Genomic DNA, 16,636 nt, shown 5'->3' with positions numbered 1-16,636 from the left:
TCGATATACAGCCAGCCAATTTACACCAACGAAACTTGTAGAATAACAAAAAAGCAAAGCTAAACACCAACAATTTGCTAACTAGATACAAAAATAAGAGAACCTACTTCTGCTGTATTTCATCTTCTCTTTAAGTCGTTACAGCCAAAGATGTTAGGGAGAAAGACTTCTCGCTCCACGTCCACTTCCGTATTAGTATAGTATACACTTCCGCCTTTTCCCACCATTTTTCAAATTTAATTTAAAAAATACACAGTTAAATAAACCGGACCGTGGACTATCTTACATGCGTTAGCGACCCAACAGTCTTTGGTTACAACTATATATCATACCGATCGTGCGATAACAATGCTTGCAATACAATATGAACTATTTTTTTGTTTATTTTAACAAATATCTTAATTTGTGTTGTGTTGTTCTCATTATTACATTGTTCATCTGGTTATATTTTGTTCCATTGTATTTTTGTTACTTTGCACTATCGGCTTTAATTTTGACAACTTTATGTAATAAAAGTGTACAATTTAATCATTTTGTTAATATTTTTACATTGTGTGATACTAATGTATTTATATATATTGGATTGATACCAACATTTGTAGTATCGCCCACCCCTAACGTCTAACCATGAAAGGGTTGTGTTTGTTTTAATGTTACGCTCTAGTCGCGTGGGCGGTGCTGCTATGAAAAGAACCTGCGAACAAGGGTTGGCGGCTCGTGCTGTAGCACGAATGAGCGCTCATCACTGAATTAGCCAATCAGAGAGCACGACTCTGCTCGGTGCGTATTTTGAACCACTGACCCAACGGCTAGCACTGGAAGCGAGCAGAGTTGACGCTTCGCAGTTTCTTTCCTTGATTCGTTTTTATTCTATTTTGAAAGACGGTTTGCGGCCGTAACATTTTTTTTTTGACGATGAGAAGAAGGTAATTATGTGTTTTTAAAGTTCATATACTTGCGGGAGGTTAAGTGTGTGAGGGATAAAAGTACTCGTCGTAACTTAGTGTTAGCTTAAAAAGTATGCTAGCAGACGTTATAAATGGCTGCTAACGACCATGTATCCGAATGAAATTAATGGATGTTTTTTTTTTTTGCAGTGTGGCGCTCGCAGCAGAGTCCGTGTCCTGCCTGAATAAAGCCCTGCGCCACTTGAAGGACATTTGGGAGGAGATCGGCATTCCCGAGGACCAAAGACTACAGAGAACTAATGTTGTCAAGAATCATATTCAGGTGAGGAAACTATGTATAATATTATGTCCATTATAATGACCCGAATGACACAATCACATCCATTGGAATTTTCTTGGGTGTCCAAATTGCGTCCCGCGGTCATTTGTGGTCCTCAGCTTGTTTATTTTTTTTTAAATTAGCCCATGGCACATTGTAGAAATAAAATTGAACTAATAAAAACAGGAGAAGAATCTAAATAATTGATACTAGTAACTAAAAGGAACACAAAATTTTGTCTTAATTATAAAAAAAATGCATTTAAAATAATACAAATACCATAGATAGATAGATAGATAGACTTCCTTTGTTGTCATTGCACAATAACACAGCAGTGAAATTGCCAACGAAATGTCGTTGCCTGGCTCCCGTATAATAATAAATAATAATGTGGAGAATAAATAGATGACATCAAATATGGACAATGTACACCGTAAACAGTAATTTGTACAAATTTAAATAATTTAGAATAAATAATAATAATTTAAATCATCTACTGATGATTTAATATATATATATATATATATATATATATATATATATATATATATATATATATATATATATATATATATATATTAAATATGGGATTAAAAATGCAAAATAATTTAGCCTATATACATTTTTAAAATTTAAATAAATGTATTTAAAATAATAATAATAATTATGTAAAAATATTTTAAACATATTACAATAATTCATATATATATAATGATTTAATAATGCACATCGATATTTATTAATATTAAATTTAAATTAACAAAACTTATTTTTGCATTTTTACAATTTTTTTTAAATATGTACAAATATCAAAGTGGCCTCCACTACTTTTGATTTTAAGTATGCAGCCCTCGATGGGAAAAGTTTGGACACCCTCCCCGTAAAAAAAATATAAATATAGAATGTTATAGAATATATTTAAAAATATAGAATATGTTTTCTCTGCTTTTACAACAAAAATATGCAGTTCATTAATACTGTATGAAATCCTATTTATTCACTTATGGCGGTCGGGGTCTGTAACCAATTAAGTAATCATTTAAAAAATATATATATATTCATAAATTATTGTCCAATGTTTTGTCATCTATGGTGCCTTCACTTGACTGACCCATCTGGATTTTTGTGTTCCCCAGGGCTTACTCGATATGATGATCAGGGAGGAGGAATCGCTGAAGAACAGGCTCGTCAGCAACATTCAGGACTGCAAGACTAAAATGGAGACGCTTTGTGTTGAACTTCAGATTCCCATGTTTGAGGTAACGATACTGGTTATTAGTTATTAGTTATAATAATATAATAATAACCAGTATATATTTTTTTTCGGCCATTTTGTCTGAGGTTGCACCGTGTTGCATTCAAGTATTTTTGATACAATGAAATCATATGTATTTAGTTTAGCTGTTGGCTAATTATTGTATGTTACCGTTTTTTTATTTGTATTTACAGTGTATATAATTAGTATTCTAGGCCATTATATAAAATATAATATATATTATATAATAATATAATCAATATAACAGTCTGACTCACGGTGTCATTTTACAAAAAAAAAAAAAACACTAAACTCATCACACAGCAACTGAACGATCGAATCCCAACAATGCATTTCATTGGTTATGCCCTGTGGGGCACTGAAATGCTGCCTGTGTCCACCAGAGAGCGCCAGAGGGAGGCTGACGTCATTGTAGCGCCCCAGCAGTCATAACCAATGAAATGCTTTGCTGGGATGAAATATATTATTATTATTATTATTATAATATATATATATATTTTTATTTATGTTGTTTTTTTCATAGCTCATGATTGACTCCTGTCATCTAAAGAGCTATCTGGTCCTCATGGACTTTATGACATGGGCATGTGCAGCTTACAGTTTGGATTTGTATATGTACAATCTGTTTTTATTATTATTATTATTATTATTATTATTAATTTGGTCATATATATTAAGCCAAAACCGTCAAACAAGGAAAATCTGTCTGTGTTGATTCAGGAAGAGGTTGGCCTCAGCATCCTCCAACAGGAGAAGAACATCCGCACGCGGGTGGAGGCTCTGATGAAGGAGAGGACTCGGCGGATGCAGGAGCTGAAGGTTCTGCTGGCGCAGGACCAGGACCTGTGTGACATCCTGCGCTCGATTCCCTACGGCGTCCCCCCAGATTCTGTCCCCTCGCTGGAACAGCTGGAGAACTTCAGTCAGCATGTCGCCAGCCAGAATGAAGAGAAGGTGAGAGCTAGTTCCTGATCCTATCCATCCTGGTCACTCCCAATGAGAACCTCAGCATCCAGGGGTGTATTTGTTTAAATCCACCAGAATATAAATAACACACCAATGCACAGAAACAATCACCTCTCCTTGTGATTATCCCCCCCATGTACTAGTTCCTGATCCTGTCCATCATAGTCACTCCCAATGAGAACCTCAGCATCCAGACGTGTATTTGTTTAAATCCACCAGAATGTAAATAACACGCCAATGCACAGAAACAATCACCTCTCCTTATGATTATCCCCCCATGTACTAGTTCCTGATCCTATCCATCCTGGTCACTCCCAATGAGAACCTCAGCATCCAGGGGTGTATTTGTTTAAATCCACCAGAATGTAAATAACACACCAATGCACAGAAACAATCACCTCTCCTTGTGATTATCCCCCGATGATGTACTAGTTCCTGATCCTATCCATCCTGGTCACTCCCAATGAGAACCTCAGCATCCAGGGGTGTATTTGTTTAAATCCACCAGAATGTAAATAACATGCCAATGCACAGAAACAATCACCTCTCCTTATGATTATCCCCCGCATGTACTAGTTCCTGATCCTCTCCATCCTGGTCACTCCCATTGAGAACCTCAGCATTCAGGGGTGTTATTTGTTTAAATCCGCCAGAATGTAAATAACACGCCAATGCACAGAAACAATCACCTCTCCTTGTGATTATCCCCCGATGATGTACTAGTTCCTGATCCTATCCATCCTGGTCACTCCCAATGAGAACCTCAGCATCCAGGGGTGTATTTGTTTAAATCCACCAGAATGTAAATAACACACCAATGCACAGAAACAATCACCTCTCCTTGTGATTATCCCCCGATGATGTACTAGTTCCTGATCCTATCCATCCTGGTCACTCCCAATGTGAACCTCAGCATCCAGGGGTGTATTTGTTTAAATCCACCAGAATGTAAATAACATGCCAATGCACAGAAACAATCACCTCTCCTTATGATTATCCCCCGCATGTACTAGTTCCTGATCCTCTCCATCCTGGTCACTCCCATTGAGAACCTCAGCATTCAGGGGTGTTATTCGTTTAAATCCACCAGAATGTAAATAACACGCCAATGCACAGAAGCAATCACCTCTCCTTGTGATTATCCCCCCCATGTACTTGTTTCTGATCCTATCCATCCTGGTCACTCCCAATGAGAACCTCAGCATCCAGGGGTGTATTTGTTTAAATCTACCAGAATGTAAATAACACACCAATGCACAGAAACAATCACATCTCCTTGTGATTATCCCCCCCATGTACTAGTTCCTGATCCTATCCATCCTGGTCGCTCCCAATGAGAACCTCAGCATCCAGGGGTGTATTTGTTTAAATCCACCAGAATGTAAATAACATGCCAATGCACAGAAACAATCACATCTCATTGTGATTATTCCCCCATGTACTAGTTCCTGATCCTATCCATCCTGGTCACTCCCAATGAGAACCTCAGCATCCAGACGTGTATTTGTTTAAATCCACCAGAATGTAAATAACACACCAATGCACAGAAACAATCACCTCTCCTTATGATTATCCCCCCATGTACTAGTTCCTGATCCTATCCATCCTGGTCATTCCCAATGAGAACCTCAGCATCCAGGGGTGTATTTGTTTAAATCCACCAGAATGTAAATAACACGCCAATGCACAGAAACTATCACCTCTCCTTGTGATTATCCCCCGATGATGTACTAGTTCCTGATCCTATCCATCCTGGTCACTCCCAATGAGAACCTCAGCATCCAGGGGTGTATTTGTTTAAATCTACCAGAATGTAAATAACACACCAATGCACAGAAACAATCACATCTCCTTGTGATTATCCCCCCCATGTACTAGTTCCTGATCCTATCCATCATGGTCACTCCCAATGAGAACCTCAGCATCCAGGGGTGTATTTGTTTAAATCCACCAGAATGTAAATAACACGCCAATGCACAGAAACAATCACCTCTCCTTATGATTATCCCCCCATGTACTAGTTCCTGATCCTATCCATCCTGGTCACTCCCAATGAGAACCTCAGCATCCAGGGGTGTATTTGTTTAAATCCACCAGAATGTAAATAACACACCAATGCACAGAAACAATCACCTCTCCTTGTGATTATCCCCCGATGATGTACTAGTTCCTGATCCTATCCATCCTGGTCACTCCCAATGAGAACCTCAGCATCCAGGGGTGTATTTGTTTAAATCCACCAGAATGTAAATAACACGCCAATGCACGGAAACAATCACCTCTCCTTATGATTATTCCCCCCCCCCCCCCCAAGTACAAGTTCCTGATCCTATCCGTCCTGGTCACTCCCAATGAGAACCTCAGCATCCAGGGGTGTATTTGTTTAAATCCACCACCTCTCCTTGTGATTACCCCCCCCCACCACCCAGGCAAAGCGGTATGCCGAGTTCATGGACCTCAAGAAGCAGATCATCTTGTACATGAATGACCTGGACCACGTCCCAGAGACCAGTTTTGAGAAGGACATTGTCTGCGAAGATGAAGACGCGTTCTGCCTTTCCAGAGAAAATATTACCGCACTCCAGTTGCTTCTTTGTCAGGTGAGAACAATTTTTTTTTTAAAAGCTAATTATATGATAAAATATGATCATTTTTTCATGTAAATTGAGGGAGCAAAAGCAGTATCGGCCACAAATATCGGCCCAAGCAAAATCGGCCATCGGCTAAGGGTGATGGGAAAAAATCGGTATCGGGCTGAAAAAAAACCCAACATATCGGTGGATCCCTAGTAAGCACCTGAATTTGCGTTCTCACAAGCGCCATGGAGATTTAAATTCATTTCTAGGTGTCAAAAAATTAATGACTTAGTGCAGGGGTGGGCAAACTACGGCCCGGGGGCCACATCCGGCCCGCCAAGTGTTTGAATACGGCCCGTCCGTTCTTTCCAAAGTATTTCATTTAAACTCAACATACGAACTGGCATCATGGCTTGAGCCAACCTTTTGATGGTTGGATCAATTTTGTTATTTGATGTGGTCTGTTGTTTACAAAGTGCTCCTGAAAAAAGGGACACAAGCATAATGATGATAATAATAATAATAAATTTTAAAATATTTAAATATAAAATATTTAAATAAAAATATTTAAATAAAAAATATTTAAATATAAAATATTTAAATATAAAATATTTAAATATAAATATAAAATAATAAATAATAATTTATCCCCCCCCCCCCCCCCCCCCGTTTTGTTAAATCAATGCGGCCCGCGAGTCAAAAAGTTTGCCCACCCCTGACTTGGTGTGTCAAGTGGGGGGGGGTATATGTACGTGCGATGATCACACTTACTATGAGGCTCATGGGCATCCGTCCCTGGGCTGCAGTTGGAGCAACGCAAGGCGGAGAACGAGGCGGCGTGCGAGGCTCATCGGGAGAAGATCCAGCAGCTGTGGAACAGACTACAGGTGCCCCAGGAGGACAGGGAGGCCTTCAATGACCACATGGTCTTGTCCAAGAAGATCAACCTGGAAGCGGTGAGACCACTTCACAAACCTCCTCTCTCTTTTTCAAAGGTCTTATGTAGTAGAATTTTATTTTTTATGTTGTGATATAAATATATTATTAAATATTCATTACATTTATTATTCATTAATATTAAATATATATTATAATTATAATTACATAATTTAATTTATTTTAATGTAATAATAATAATAATAATTATTATTATATTATTAATAATAATTATTATTATATTTATCCTTTCCTTTCTTTCTTTCCTTCTTTCCTTCTTTCCTTCCTTCCTCCCTTCTTTCTTTCTTTATTTCCTTCTTTCCTTCCTTCCTCCTTTCTTTCTTTATTTCTTTCTTTCCTTCTTTCTTTCCTTCCTCCCTTCTTTCTTTCTTTATTTCCTTCTTTCCTTCTTTCTTTCCTTCTTTCTTTCTTTCTTTCCTTCCTTCTTTCTTTCCTTCTTTCCTTCTTTCCTTCTTTCTTTCTTTCTTTCTTTCTTTCCTTCTTTCTTTCTTTCTTTCTTTCCTTTCTTTCCTTCCTTCTTTCTTTCCTTCCTTCTTTCTTTCTTTCCTTCTTTCTTTCTTTCCTTCTTTCCTTCCTTCTTTCTTTCCTTCTTTCCTTCCTTCTTTCCTTCCTTCTTTCCTTCCTTCTTTCCTTCTTTCTTTCTTTCTTTCTTTCTTTCTTTCTTTCTTTTGTTCTTTCTTTCCTTCTTTCTTTCTTTCTTTCTTTCCTTCCTTTGTTCTTTCTTTCCTTCCTTTGTTCTTTCTTTCCTTCTTTCTTTCTTTCCTTCTTTCCTTCTTTCCTTCCTTCCTTCTTTCTTTCCTTCCTTCTTTCCTTCCTTTGTTCTTTCTTTCCTTCCTTCTTCCTTTCTTTCTTTCTTTCTGTCTTTCCTTTCTTCCTTCCTTCCTTCCTTCCTTCCTTCCTTCCTTCCTTCCTTTCTTTCTTCCTTCCCGTCCCAGCTCCAAGCAGAGGTGCATCGCCTGGAGGACCTAAAGCTGCAAAACATCCGAAACGTGACGGAAGCCGTCCGGTCCGAGATGGCCGTGCTTTGGGAGAAGTGCTTCTTCAGCCTGGAGCAGCGCCAGGCGTTTTTCGCCTATTTTAGCGGTGAGTTCACTTACCGTACTTACGAGCTCGTCATCGGAATACGAAGCATACGTTTTTGCCAAGACCACGACTTCCCACTTTTAGAGGACTTTACCGAGGAGCTGCTGCGTGCCCATGACGCCGAGATCCAGCGCTTGAAGCAACACTACGACGACCACAAAGAGCTTTATGACGCCGTTCAGCAATGGGAGGAAAGCTGGAGACTCTTCCTGGAGTTGGATGTGAGTGCTCTTCACTTCTGATCAAACAACCATTCACACTCACATTCATACCTATGGACAATTTGGAGTGGCTAATTAACCTAGCATGTTTTTGGAATGTGGGAGGAAACAGGAGTACCCGGAGAAAACCCACGCATGCACGGGGAGAACATGCAAACTCCACACAGAGATGGCCGAGGGTGGAATTGAACCCTGGTCTCCTAGCTGTAAGGTCTGCGCGCTAACCACTCGACCACCATGCAGCCGTACATTTTTATTTAGGTGATTTTTTTCTGACAGGTCAGGACTTGGGCTGCACGGCAGCCGTGTGGTTAGCACGCAGACCTCACAGGGTTGCGTCCAGGGTTCAATTCCTACCTATACCTAATACCTATGGACAATTTGGAGTGGCTAATTAACCTAGCATGTTTTTGGAATGTGGGAGGAAACCGGAGTACCCGGAGAAAACCCACGCATGCACGGGGGGAGAACATGCAAACTCCACACAGAGATGGCCGAGGGTGGAATTGAACCCGGGTGTCCTAGCTGTGGGGTCTGCGCGCTAACCACTTGCCCGCCGCGCAGCCCCTATTAACTAGTCTTAATTATGACTTTACTCCCAAACTCAACACCGAGATGGCCGAGGGTGGAATTGAACCCGGGTCTCCTAGCTGTGAGGTCTGCGCGCTAACCACTTGTCCACCGTGCAGCCACTATTATGACTTTACTCCCGTATTTTGTTTCTCATATTTTACATTTTTCTTTAAAATATCAACTTTATGGTTTTATTAAAGCAAAGAATGTAATTAGAACAGTTTTCTATACTCGAAAAATAATTCCATTTATTAATATTGAATTAACAGCAAGTGTGTGAATTTTTCCACTAATAATTTTATTATTAAATTGAAGAAAAAAGCCTCGGATCCAACGAGATTCACCAACAGAGGAGGGAATCTTCTCAAAGAGGAGAAACAAAGAGCTGACTTACACAAAAATCTGCCAAAGGTAAGAAATATCTGACGACACGCTCATAATAATAATAATAATAAGTGATTAATTTTTGTTTTTTTAAGCTGGAAAAGACGCTGAAATGTCAGATTGATGCCTGGGAAAGCGAGCGAGGTTGTGAGTTTCTAGTCAACGGCCAGAAATTCCTGGAGTACGTGGAGGAACAGTGGAAGCTGCACCAAGCGGAGAAGGAAAGGGAAAAAGCCGAACGGGTAAGGAAGCTTCTTTTCTTTTTGATTGGTTTAAAAAAAAACATGTGACCACCAGCCCCCGGTTCTCCAACACCAGCACCTGAAAAAGAGCAAGCAGACGGAGGAGGACATGCTCTACGGGACGGCAGTCCTGACGCCCAAACGCCGATTCCCGGGTACCCAAACCCCAAGTAAATCGCGAAAGATGGTAAACCCCCGAACACGTTTTCTTCGATATTCTCACAATACTGGACTAACGCTGTTCGGTCTCGTGCACAGTTCAATGCCACCTCCAGTATTTCCTTGGCCACGTCCAACAGCACCATGCGCTCGGCCTTCTCCGGAACCGTCTGCAGGTCCCCTCTGCCCCGCTCGCCGCTTTCTGCGAGGAAGGTTGGTGTTCATCACGGAAAGTAGCCTTCATTTCGAAACCCCGTGCAGTTAATAGGGGCTGCACGGTGGTCGAGTGGTTAGCGCGCAGGCCTCACAGCTCGGAGAACCAGGGTTCAATTCCACCCTCGGCCATCTCTGTGTGGAGTTTGCATGTTCTCCCCGTGCATGCGTGGGTTCTCCGGTTTCCTCCCACATTCCAAAAACATGCTAGGTTAATTAGCGACTCCAAATTGTCCATAGGTATGAATGTGAGTGTGAATGGTTGTTTGACTACATGTGCCCTGTGATTGGCTGGCCACCAGTCCAGGGTGTACACCCCCCCCCCCCCCCCCCCCCCACAGTCGTCCCTCTACATTGGCTATGACAAACATTACATGACATGACATCGAGCGCAAAAGGTTGTCCTCTCATTTAGTGTGGAAGTGGTACATTTTTTGCTTCTTTGTCCCTCGACCTCACTTCATTTGAAATACTTTTTTGATCTTAGAATAAGTTATTTGGAGGCTAACTGGTTAGCTTAGTAGGCGGCTATGCTAGCAGTGTTGATCCTGTTGCCTACGCAATGTGATGTAAACAAAGAATAATAGTGTAAAAGTGACTTTTGGGAGTGTTATTTCATGTCTTCAGGGCTCTAATAATGTTAGCGTACAGACCACACAGCTAAGAGACCAGGGTTCAATTCCACCCTCGGCCATCTCTGTGTGGAGTTTGCATGTTCTCCCCGTGCATGCGTGGGTTTTCTCCGGGTACTCCGGTTTCCTCCCACATTCCAAAAACATGCTAGGTTAATTAGCGGCTCCAAATTGTCCATAGGTATGAATGTGAGTGTGAATGGTTGTTTGTCTATATGTGCCCTGTGATTGGCTGGCCACCAGTCCAGGGTGTACCCCGGCCTCTCGCCCGAAGACAGCTGGGATAGGCTCCAGCATCCCCCGCGACCCTCGTGAGGATAAGCGGTAGAAAATGAATGAACATTATTAGAGCTCTCAAGACATTCTATAACACCCCTATAGTCACCTTTTCAAGCATAGTAGACATAATAACAAAATAAGCCATTTAAGATCCTGTAAATGAGACTGATGCTGGTGTGTTTTGTTGTTGCCAAAAACGTACCACTTCCACACGCATAGTGAGGATAACTATTAACAGTTATTTAACCTTTAACATGAACATGAATCAAACGTAATAATTTTTTCTGGGTACATGATACCATACAGCATCCATATCAAAATTACATTAAAACTTTCATATCAAGGCGGGGGGCCTCAAACTAGTGTCCTGCGGGCCACATTTGGCCCACGGGCCGCATGTTTGAGACCCCTAAGTGGCTTATTTATTCTTCTAAAGTGTACCACATTGGGTGATACGAGTGAAAGGCGGCCTTAAATATGATGAAATCTCTGATTATGTCTTCTATATTGGTTAATATGAATGTATGGGGGTAGTGTAACAGTTTAATTATTATAATTGTTATGAATCATAATAGAAAAGTGGAAATATTCAGTTGACGTTGTTTTTCTCCATCTAGGGACAGACACCAAGGATGATGTGCGGCAACAAGCCCCCCTACCCAAAAACGATGGGCTGCAACAAAGAGAATGAGGTCCAGTTGAAGGCGACCCCCCTGAGTGGTGCGTTGAAGACCCCCACTAGACCACAGTGTAACGTCAGCCTTAACTCTGTTGCCAGCACATATTCGGAGTTTGTGGTAATTCACTTTTTTTTTCTCATTCATTTGCATGGCGGGCGTGTGTAAAATGGATTATTTATGCTAACCTCGTTAGCAAAAATAATCCATTTTATGACCTGGCTGGTGATGAATGCTGCCGCCAGTTCAATACACTCAACATCGAGGTCATTACTCAATATAACTCAGTGTCAACGTACTACGGACACTAAACTCATCACACAACAACTTAACACTCAAAAGGGAGTTAAGAATTATACAAGACAAGTACCAATACGAGTTTTAAAATGGGAAAAAAAAACTATTTTAAGTTCACCCCATAATGCATTTCATTCATTTATGCTGCCTCTGTCCATCAGAGCAGCCCAGGGAGGCTGACGTCATTGCAGCAATAAACAACCGCTTTTCCACAGATTTAATACAATAATGTATCACTTGAGACAACTTTTCTCTTTAGGAATTCATATAAATAAATAGAATTAGATATCTTAATGAAGAAATCATAATTTAATGTTCATTACAATATTTTTCCAATATTATTATATATATATTTTTTTTTTACACCGCCGTGATTTTTTTTTTAAATAATAAGTGTTGGTCTACAACAGTAATTGTCAACTGATGGTGGGTCACATGTCTTTGCCTGGGCAAACCAAAAAATAATGTTATGACCCGATGTTCATGAATGCACCCCTCATTCTTATCTCTCTTAATTTTCCGTTTTATACTATTATTTCATATTCAATATTATTTTTATTATATTTCAATGTTGTGCTACTAAAATGAAGTTATTTTTCCTCATACTACAACATTATTCTTTGGATTACAACTTTTTAAAAATTAATTAATAAGATTAATGCTCTTTTCCATTTCTGATGTTTTTGTTATTTTTTTTTCGTTTACTTGTTAAATTATATTTTGAGGATTTGGATACTCCTGGCTTGGAAATTGAGCATTTTGGTTTGCATCAAAAGAAATGTGCGATATTGGGTTTTTTTTGTTTTTTTTTTTAACTTTATTCAACAACAGAAATTTCATTTTGTGCATTTTGGAACTACAAGCTAGCTACAAGTTCCATGAAAATACGTTTATGAGAGACAAAAAAAGTAAAACCAATTTTATCTGTGGTGGTCCAGATATATCTGTGGCGGGCTGCCATAAAAATATTAACGTATGGGGAGAAACTTGTCAAAAATAAAACTACAAATGCCCCCCTCCCGGGCCTCACTATGGACACCCCTACCACGATATTGTTTTTTTTTGTTTTTTTAAACTTTATTCAACAACAGAAATTTCATTTTGTGCATTTTGGAACTACAAGCTACACAAACGGTTCCGTGAAAATGCTTTTATGAGTGACAAAAAAAGTAAAACCAATTTTATCTGTGGTGGTCCAGATATATTTGTGGCGGGCTGCCATAAAAATACAAATATATGGGGAGAAACTTGTCAAAAATAAAACTACAAATGCCCCCCTCCCGGGCCACACTATGGACAGGACACCCCTACCACGATATTGTTTTTTGTTTTTTTTTTTAAACTTTATTCAACAAAACAGAAATTTTTGTGCGTTTTGGAACTACAAGCTACACAAACGGTTCCGAGAAAATGCGTTTATGAGAGACAAAAAAAAAGTAAAACCAATTTTATCTGTGGTGGTCCAGATATATTTGTGGCGGGCTGCCATAAAAATACTAATATATGGGGAGAAACCTGTCAAAAATAAAACTACAAATGCCCCCCTCCCGGGCCTCACTATGGACAGGACACCCCTACCACGATATATATATATATTTTTTTTTAACTTTATTCAACAACAAAAATGTTGTGCATTTTGGAACTACAAGCTACACAAACGGTTCCGTGAAAATGCGTTTATGAGCGACAAAAAAAGTAAAAACCAATTTTATCTGTGGTGGTCCAGATATATTTGTGGCGGGCTGCCATAAAAATACTAATATATGGGGAGAAACTTGTCAAAAATAAAACTACAAATGCCCCCCCGGGCCGCACTATGGACAAGACACCCCTACCGCGATATATATATATATATTTTTTAAACTTTATTCAACAAAACAGAAATTTTGTGCGTTTTGGAACTACAAGCTACACAAACGGTTCCGTGAAAATGCGTTTATGAGAGACAAAAAAAAGTAAAACCAATTTTATCTGTGGTGGTCCACATATATTAGTGGCGGGCTGCCATAAAAATATTAACGTATGGGGAGAAACTTGTCAAAAATAAAACTACAAATGCCCCCCCGGGCCGCACTATGGACAAGACACCCCTACCGCGATATATATATATATTTTTTTTAAACTTTATTCAACAAAACAGAAATTTTGTGCATTTTGGAACTACAAGCTACACAAACGGTTCCATGAAAATGCTTTTACGAGAGACAAAAAAAAGTAAAACCAATTTTATCTGTGGTGGTCCAGATATATTTGTGGCGGGCTGCCATAAAAATATTAACGTATGGGGAGAAACTTGTTAAAAATAAAACTACAAATGCCCCCCCGGGCCACACTATGGACAGGAAACCCCTACCACGATATTGTTTTTTGGTTTTTTTTAAAAACTTTATTCAACAAAACAGAAATTTTGTGCATTTTGGAACTAAAGCTTCCCAAACTGTTCCATGAAAATGCGTTTATGAGAGACAAAAAAAGTAAAACTAATTTTATCTGTTGTGGTCCACATATATTTGTGGCGGGCTGCCATAAAAATATTAACGTATGGGGAGAAACTTGTCAAAAATAAAACTACAAATGCCCACCCCCGGGCCGCACAATTAAGTGCTTTCCCAGAAATGCATGCTAATGACTCGCTATGTCTTCCGTTTCTGCAGCGAGACTTATCCAAGACCTCTAACGCCAAGATCCAGCACCACATCCTGAACTCCACGACCACCAAACTTTGACCTCGGCTGCCGACTCCCTCCGATTTGCCCGCAATGAAGAGCGCCCCCACCCTAATAATCCCAGCGCGTTATATGCTATGAAACGTAGATGAAGGCAGCACTACAGCGTATTTAGTCCTCCATCATTCTTTATCTTTGAGTCCATCGCTGTCAACAAGGAGAAACAGGAGTTAAAACATATTTTTTTTTATATATATATATATATATATGCAATTTAAAAAGAAGTTACCTTTCCAAAATTTAGCAATATTTGCACTTTTTGTAAAGTACACTGTAGTTTTTTTCCACACACACGCTTTGTTCCATTTGGACTTTCCACGGCTGTTTGCAATCTCTATGTATATATTTCTATTTTCTTTATTGACAACGCTTTTTTTTTTTTTTTCCTCCCCCAGAAAGAATGGATGCGAAACACAGACTTTCTCGCATGGGTTGTATTTAATCAAATTCCTGTACTGATGTTTTTAAGAAAATACAACCGTTCGTTATGTAAAGCTGACTCAGGACTTCTTTAAAATGTAAAATCACTAGAATAAAGACAAAATATTATGGCAATAAATCAGAATTACAACAAGCAATTTTTTTTAAAGAATAAAGTTTAATTTAAAAAAAAAGCTGTAATTTCACGAGAAACAGTCAAAATATTAAGAGAAAATTAATTAATTTGAGAATGAATTAATTGTCATTTTAGGACAATTAGGTTGCTGAAAAAGTTAGTCTTATGAGAATAATGTACAAATGTGGCATTTAAGTCATAATTTAAGTCATAATAAAAAAAATTACAAAATGAAAGTTGAAATTTAAAGATAACAGTAATTTTTTTTTAGAATAAAGACAAAATATTATGGCAATAAATCAGAATTACAACAAGCATTTTTTTAAAAGAATAAAGTTTAATTTTTTTTTTGAAAAGCTGTAATTTCACGAGAAACAGTCAAAATATTAAGAGAGAAAATTAATTAATTTGAGAATGAATTAATTGTCATTTTAGGACAATTAGGTTGCTGAAAAATTTATAGTCTTATGAGAATAACGTAGAAATGTGTCATAATTTAAGTCATAATAAAAAAAATTACAAAATGAAAATTGAAATTTAAAGATAACAGTATTTTTTTTAGAATAAAGTCAAAATATTAAGACAAAAAAGTCACAATTTTACAAGAATAAACAATTGTTTTCATTAGTAGTAGTAGTTAATCAGTGTTTTTTGTGTTTTAGACATTTATCAGAGACGTTGATGGCAGACAGTGCTTCACTCTAATTTGCACATTGATATCATCAGAGCCGATAAGAAATGCTTTCATATCCTTCATCATATCAACAAAGCATCCTGACACGTTACCCTGTGTCGTTTAATTACATCACTCTTGATTAAGCAGAGCTTGAGCACAAACAAAAAGGAAATAATTTCATTAAAAACATTGTCAAAGGAAAAAAAGTCTGAACAAAGAAAATACATTGATATTAAAAACACATGCATAAGGCAAGTACAAGTAAAAAACATTGACACAATATTGTGGTGAAAATAAGATGAAATAAAGATATTTAATAAGCAAAGATGAGTAAAGCAACATTTAAGTTTTGATAACATTTAATATTGAAAAATAAAAATTTGTATAAAGATAAGGGAATAATTAAATACAAAATGGACAGAAAATAATTAGGGATGTCCGATAATTATCATCCTGATATCAGCGGTTGATATCAGTATCAGATTTTTTTTCCCTATCATGAAAACTGATATTATTTTTTTTTTTAAATGCTGTATACAATACGATTCCACCACAAGAGATATTTCGTGATATACATATCGGTATCGGAAATTGACAGTTGGACAATATCGGCATATTGGTTAAAAATAATATAATAAAATTACAATATATATATATATATATATATATATAATCATTAATAAAATAAAAAAAATCAATAAATAAAAAAAATCGAATATCGGACACCCCTAATAATAATACATGAATAAATGCCACGCATTTTCCATTTTGTAAAAACAGGATAAATAATTTTACATGTAATAATTCATATTTATATTATAATTGTATAAAACCAATGTATTTATTTTATATATAAAGCTCTGTTATTGTTATTAGTATCAATATTTGAGCTTCTTCTGATTATATTTTGTTCTAT

General features: G+C 37.9%; 1 protein-coding gene across 2 annotated transcripts; it reads left to right on the top strand.

Annotated features, from left to right (window-relative positions):
* Positions 1–733: 733 nt before the first annotated feature.
* On the top strand, positions 734–14,995 carry prc1b (protein regulator of cytokinesis 1b). 2 transcript variants are annotated; one of them, XM_058077020.1, is made up of 14 exons: positions 734–926; positions 1,098–1,230; positions 2,364–2,486; positions 3,224–3,457; positions 5,899–6,069; positions 6,852–7,001; positions 7,938–8,085; positions 8,170–8,306; positions 9,195–9,290; positions 9,359–9,505; positions 9,582–9,692; positions 9,764–9,877; positions 11,406–11,508; positions 14,417–14,995. In XM_058077020.1, the coding sequence occupies exons 1-14, from the start codon at positions 916–918 to the stop codon at positions 14,437–14,439; spliced, it is 1,701 nt and encodes a 566-aa protein (XP_057933003.1). In that variant the 5' UTR covers positions 734–915; the 3' UTR covers positions 14,440–14,995. The 2 variants fall into 2 exon arrangements, with proteins under 2 accessions (XP_057933003.1, XP_057933002.1); XM_058077019.1 differs by having other exon boundaries at positions 735–926; positions 11,406–11,585; positions 14,417–14,992.
* Positions 14,996–16,636: the final 1,641 nt, after the last annotated feature.

The sequence above is a fragment of the Doryrhamphus excisus genome, chromosome 7 (genome assembly GCF_030265055.1).
Source record: "Doryrhamphus excisus isolate RoL2022-K1 chromosome 7, RoL_Dexc_1.0, whole genome shotgun sequence".
Lineage (NCBI taxonomy): Eukaryota > Metazoa > Chordata > Actinopteri > Syngnathiformes > Syngnathidae > Doryrhamphus > Doryrhamphus excisus.
Note: the sequence above shows the minus strand (reverse complement) of the source record. Positions and strands in the feature narration are given on the sequence as shown.

What these genes read in the sequence shown, in the direction of transcription:
- prc1b (XM_058077019.1), top strand. An exon ending in AGAAGATCAACCTGGAAGCG is followed by an intron (nt 7,002 to 7,937) that starts GTGAGACCACTT and finishes TTCCCGTCCCAG; the next exon opens with CTCCAAGCAGAGGTGCATCG. An exon ending in GTTTTTCGCCTATTTTAGCG is followed by an intron (nt 8,086 to 8,169) that starts GTGAGTTCACTT and finishes TCCCACTTTTAG; the next exon opens with AGGACTTTACCGAGGAGCTG.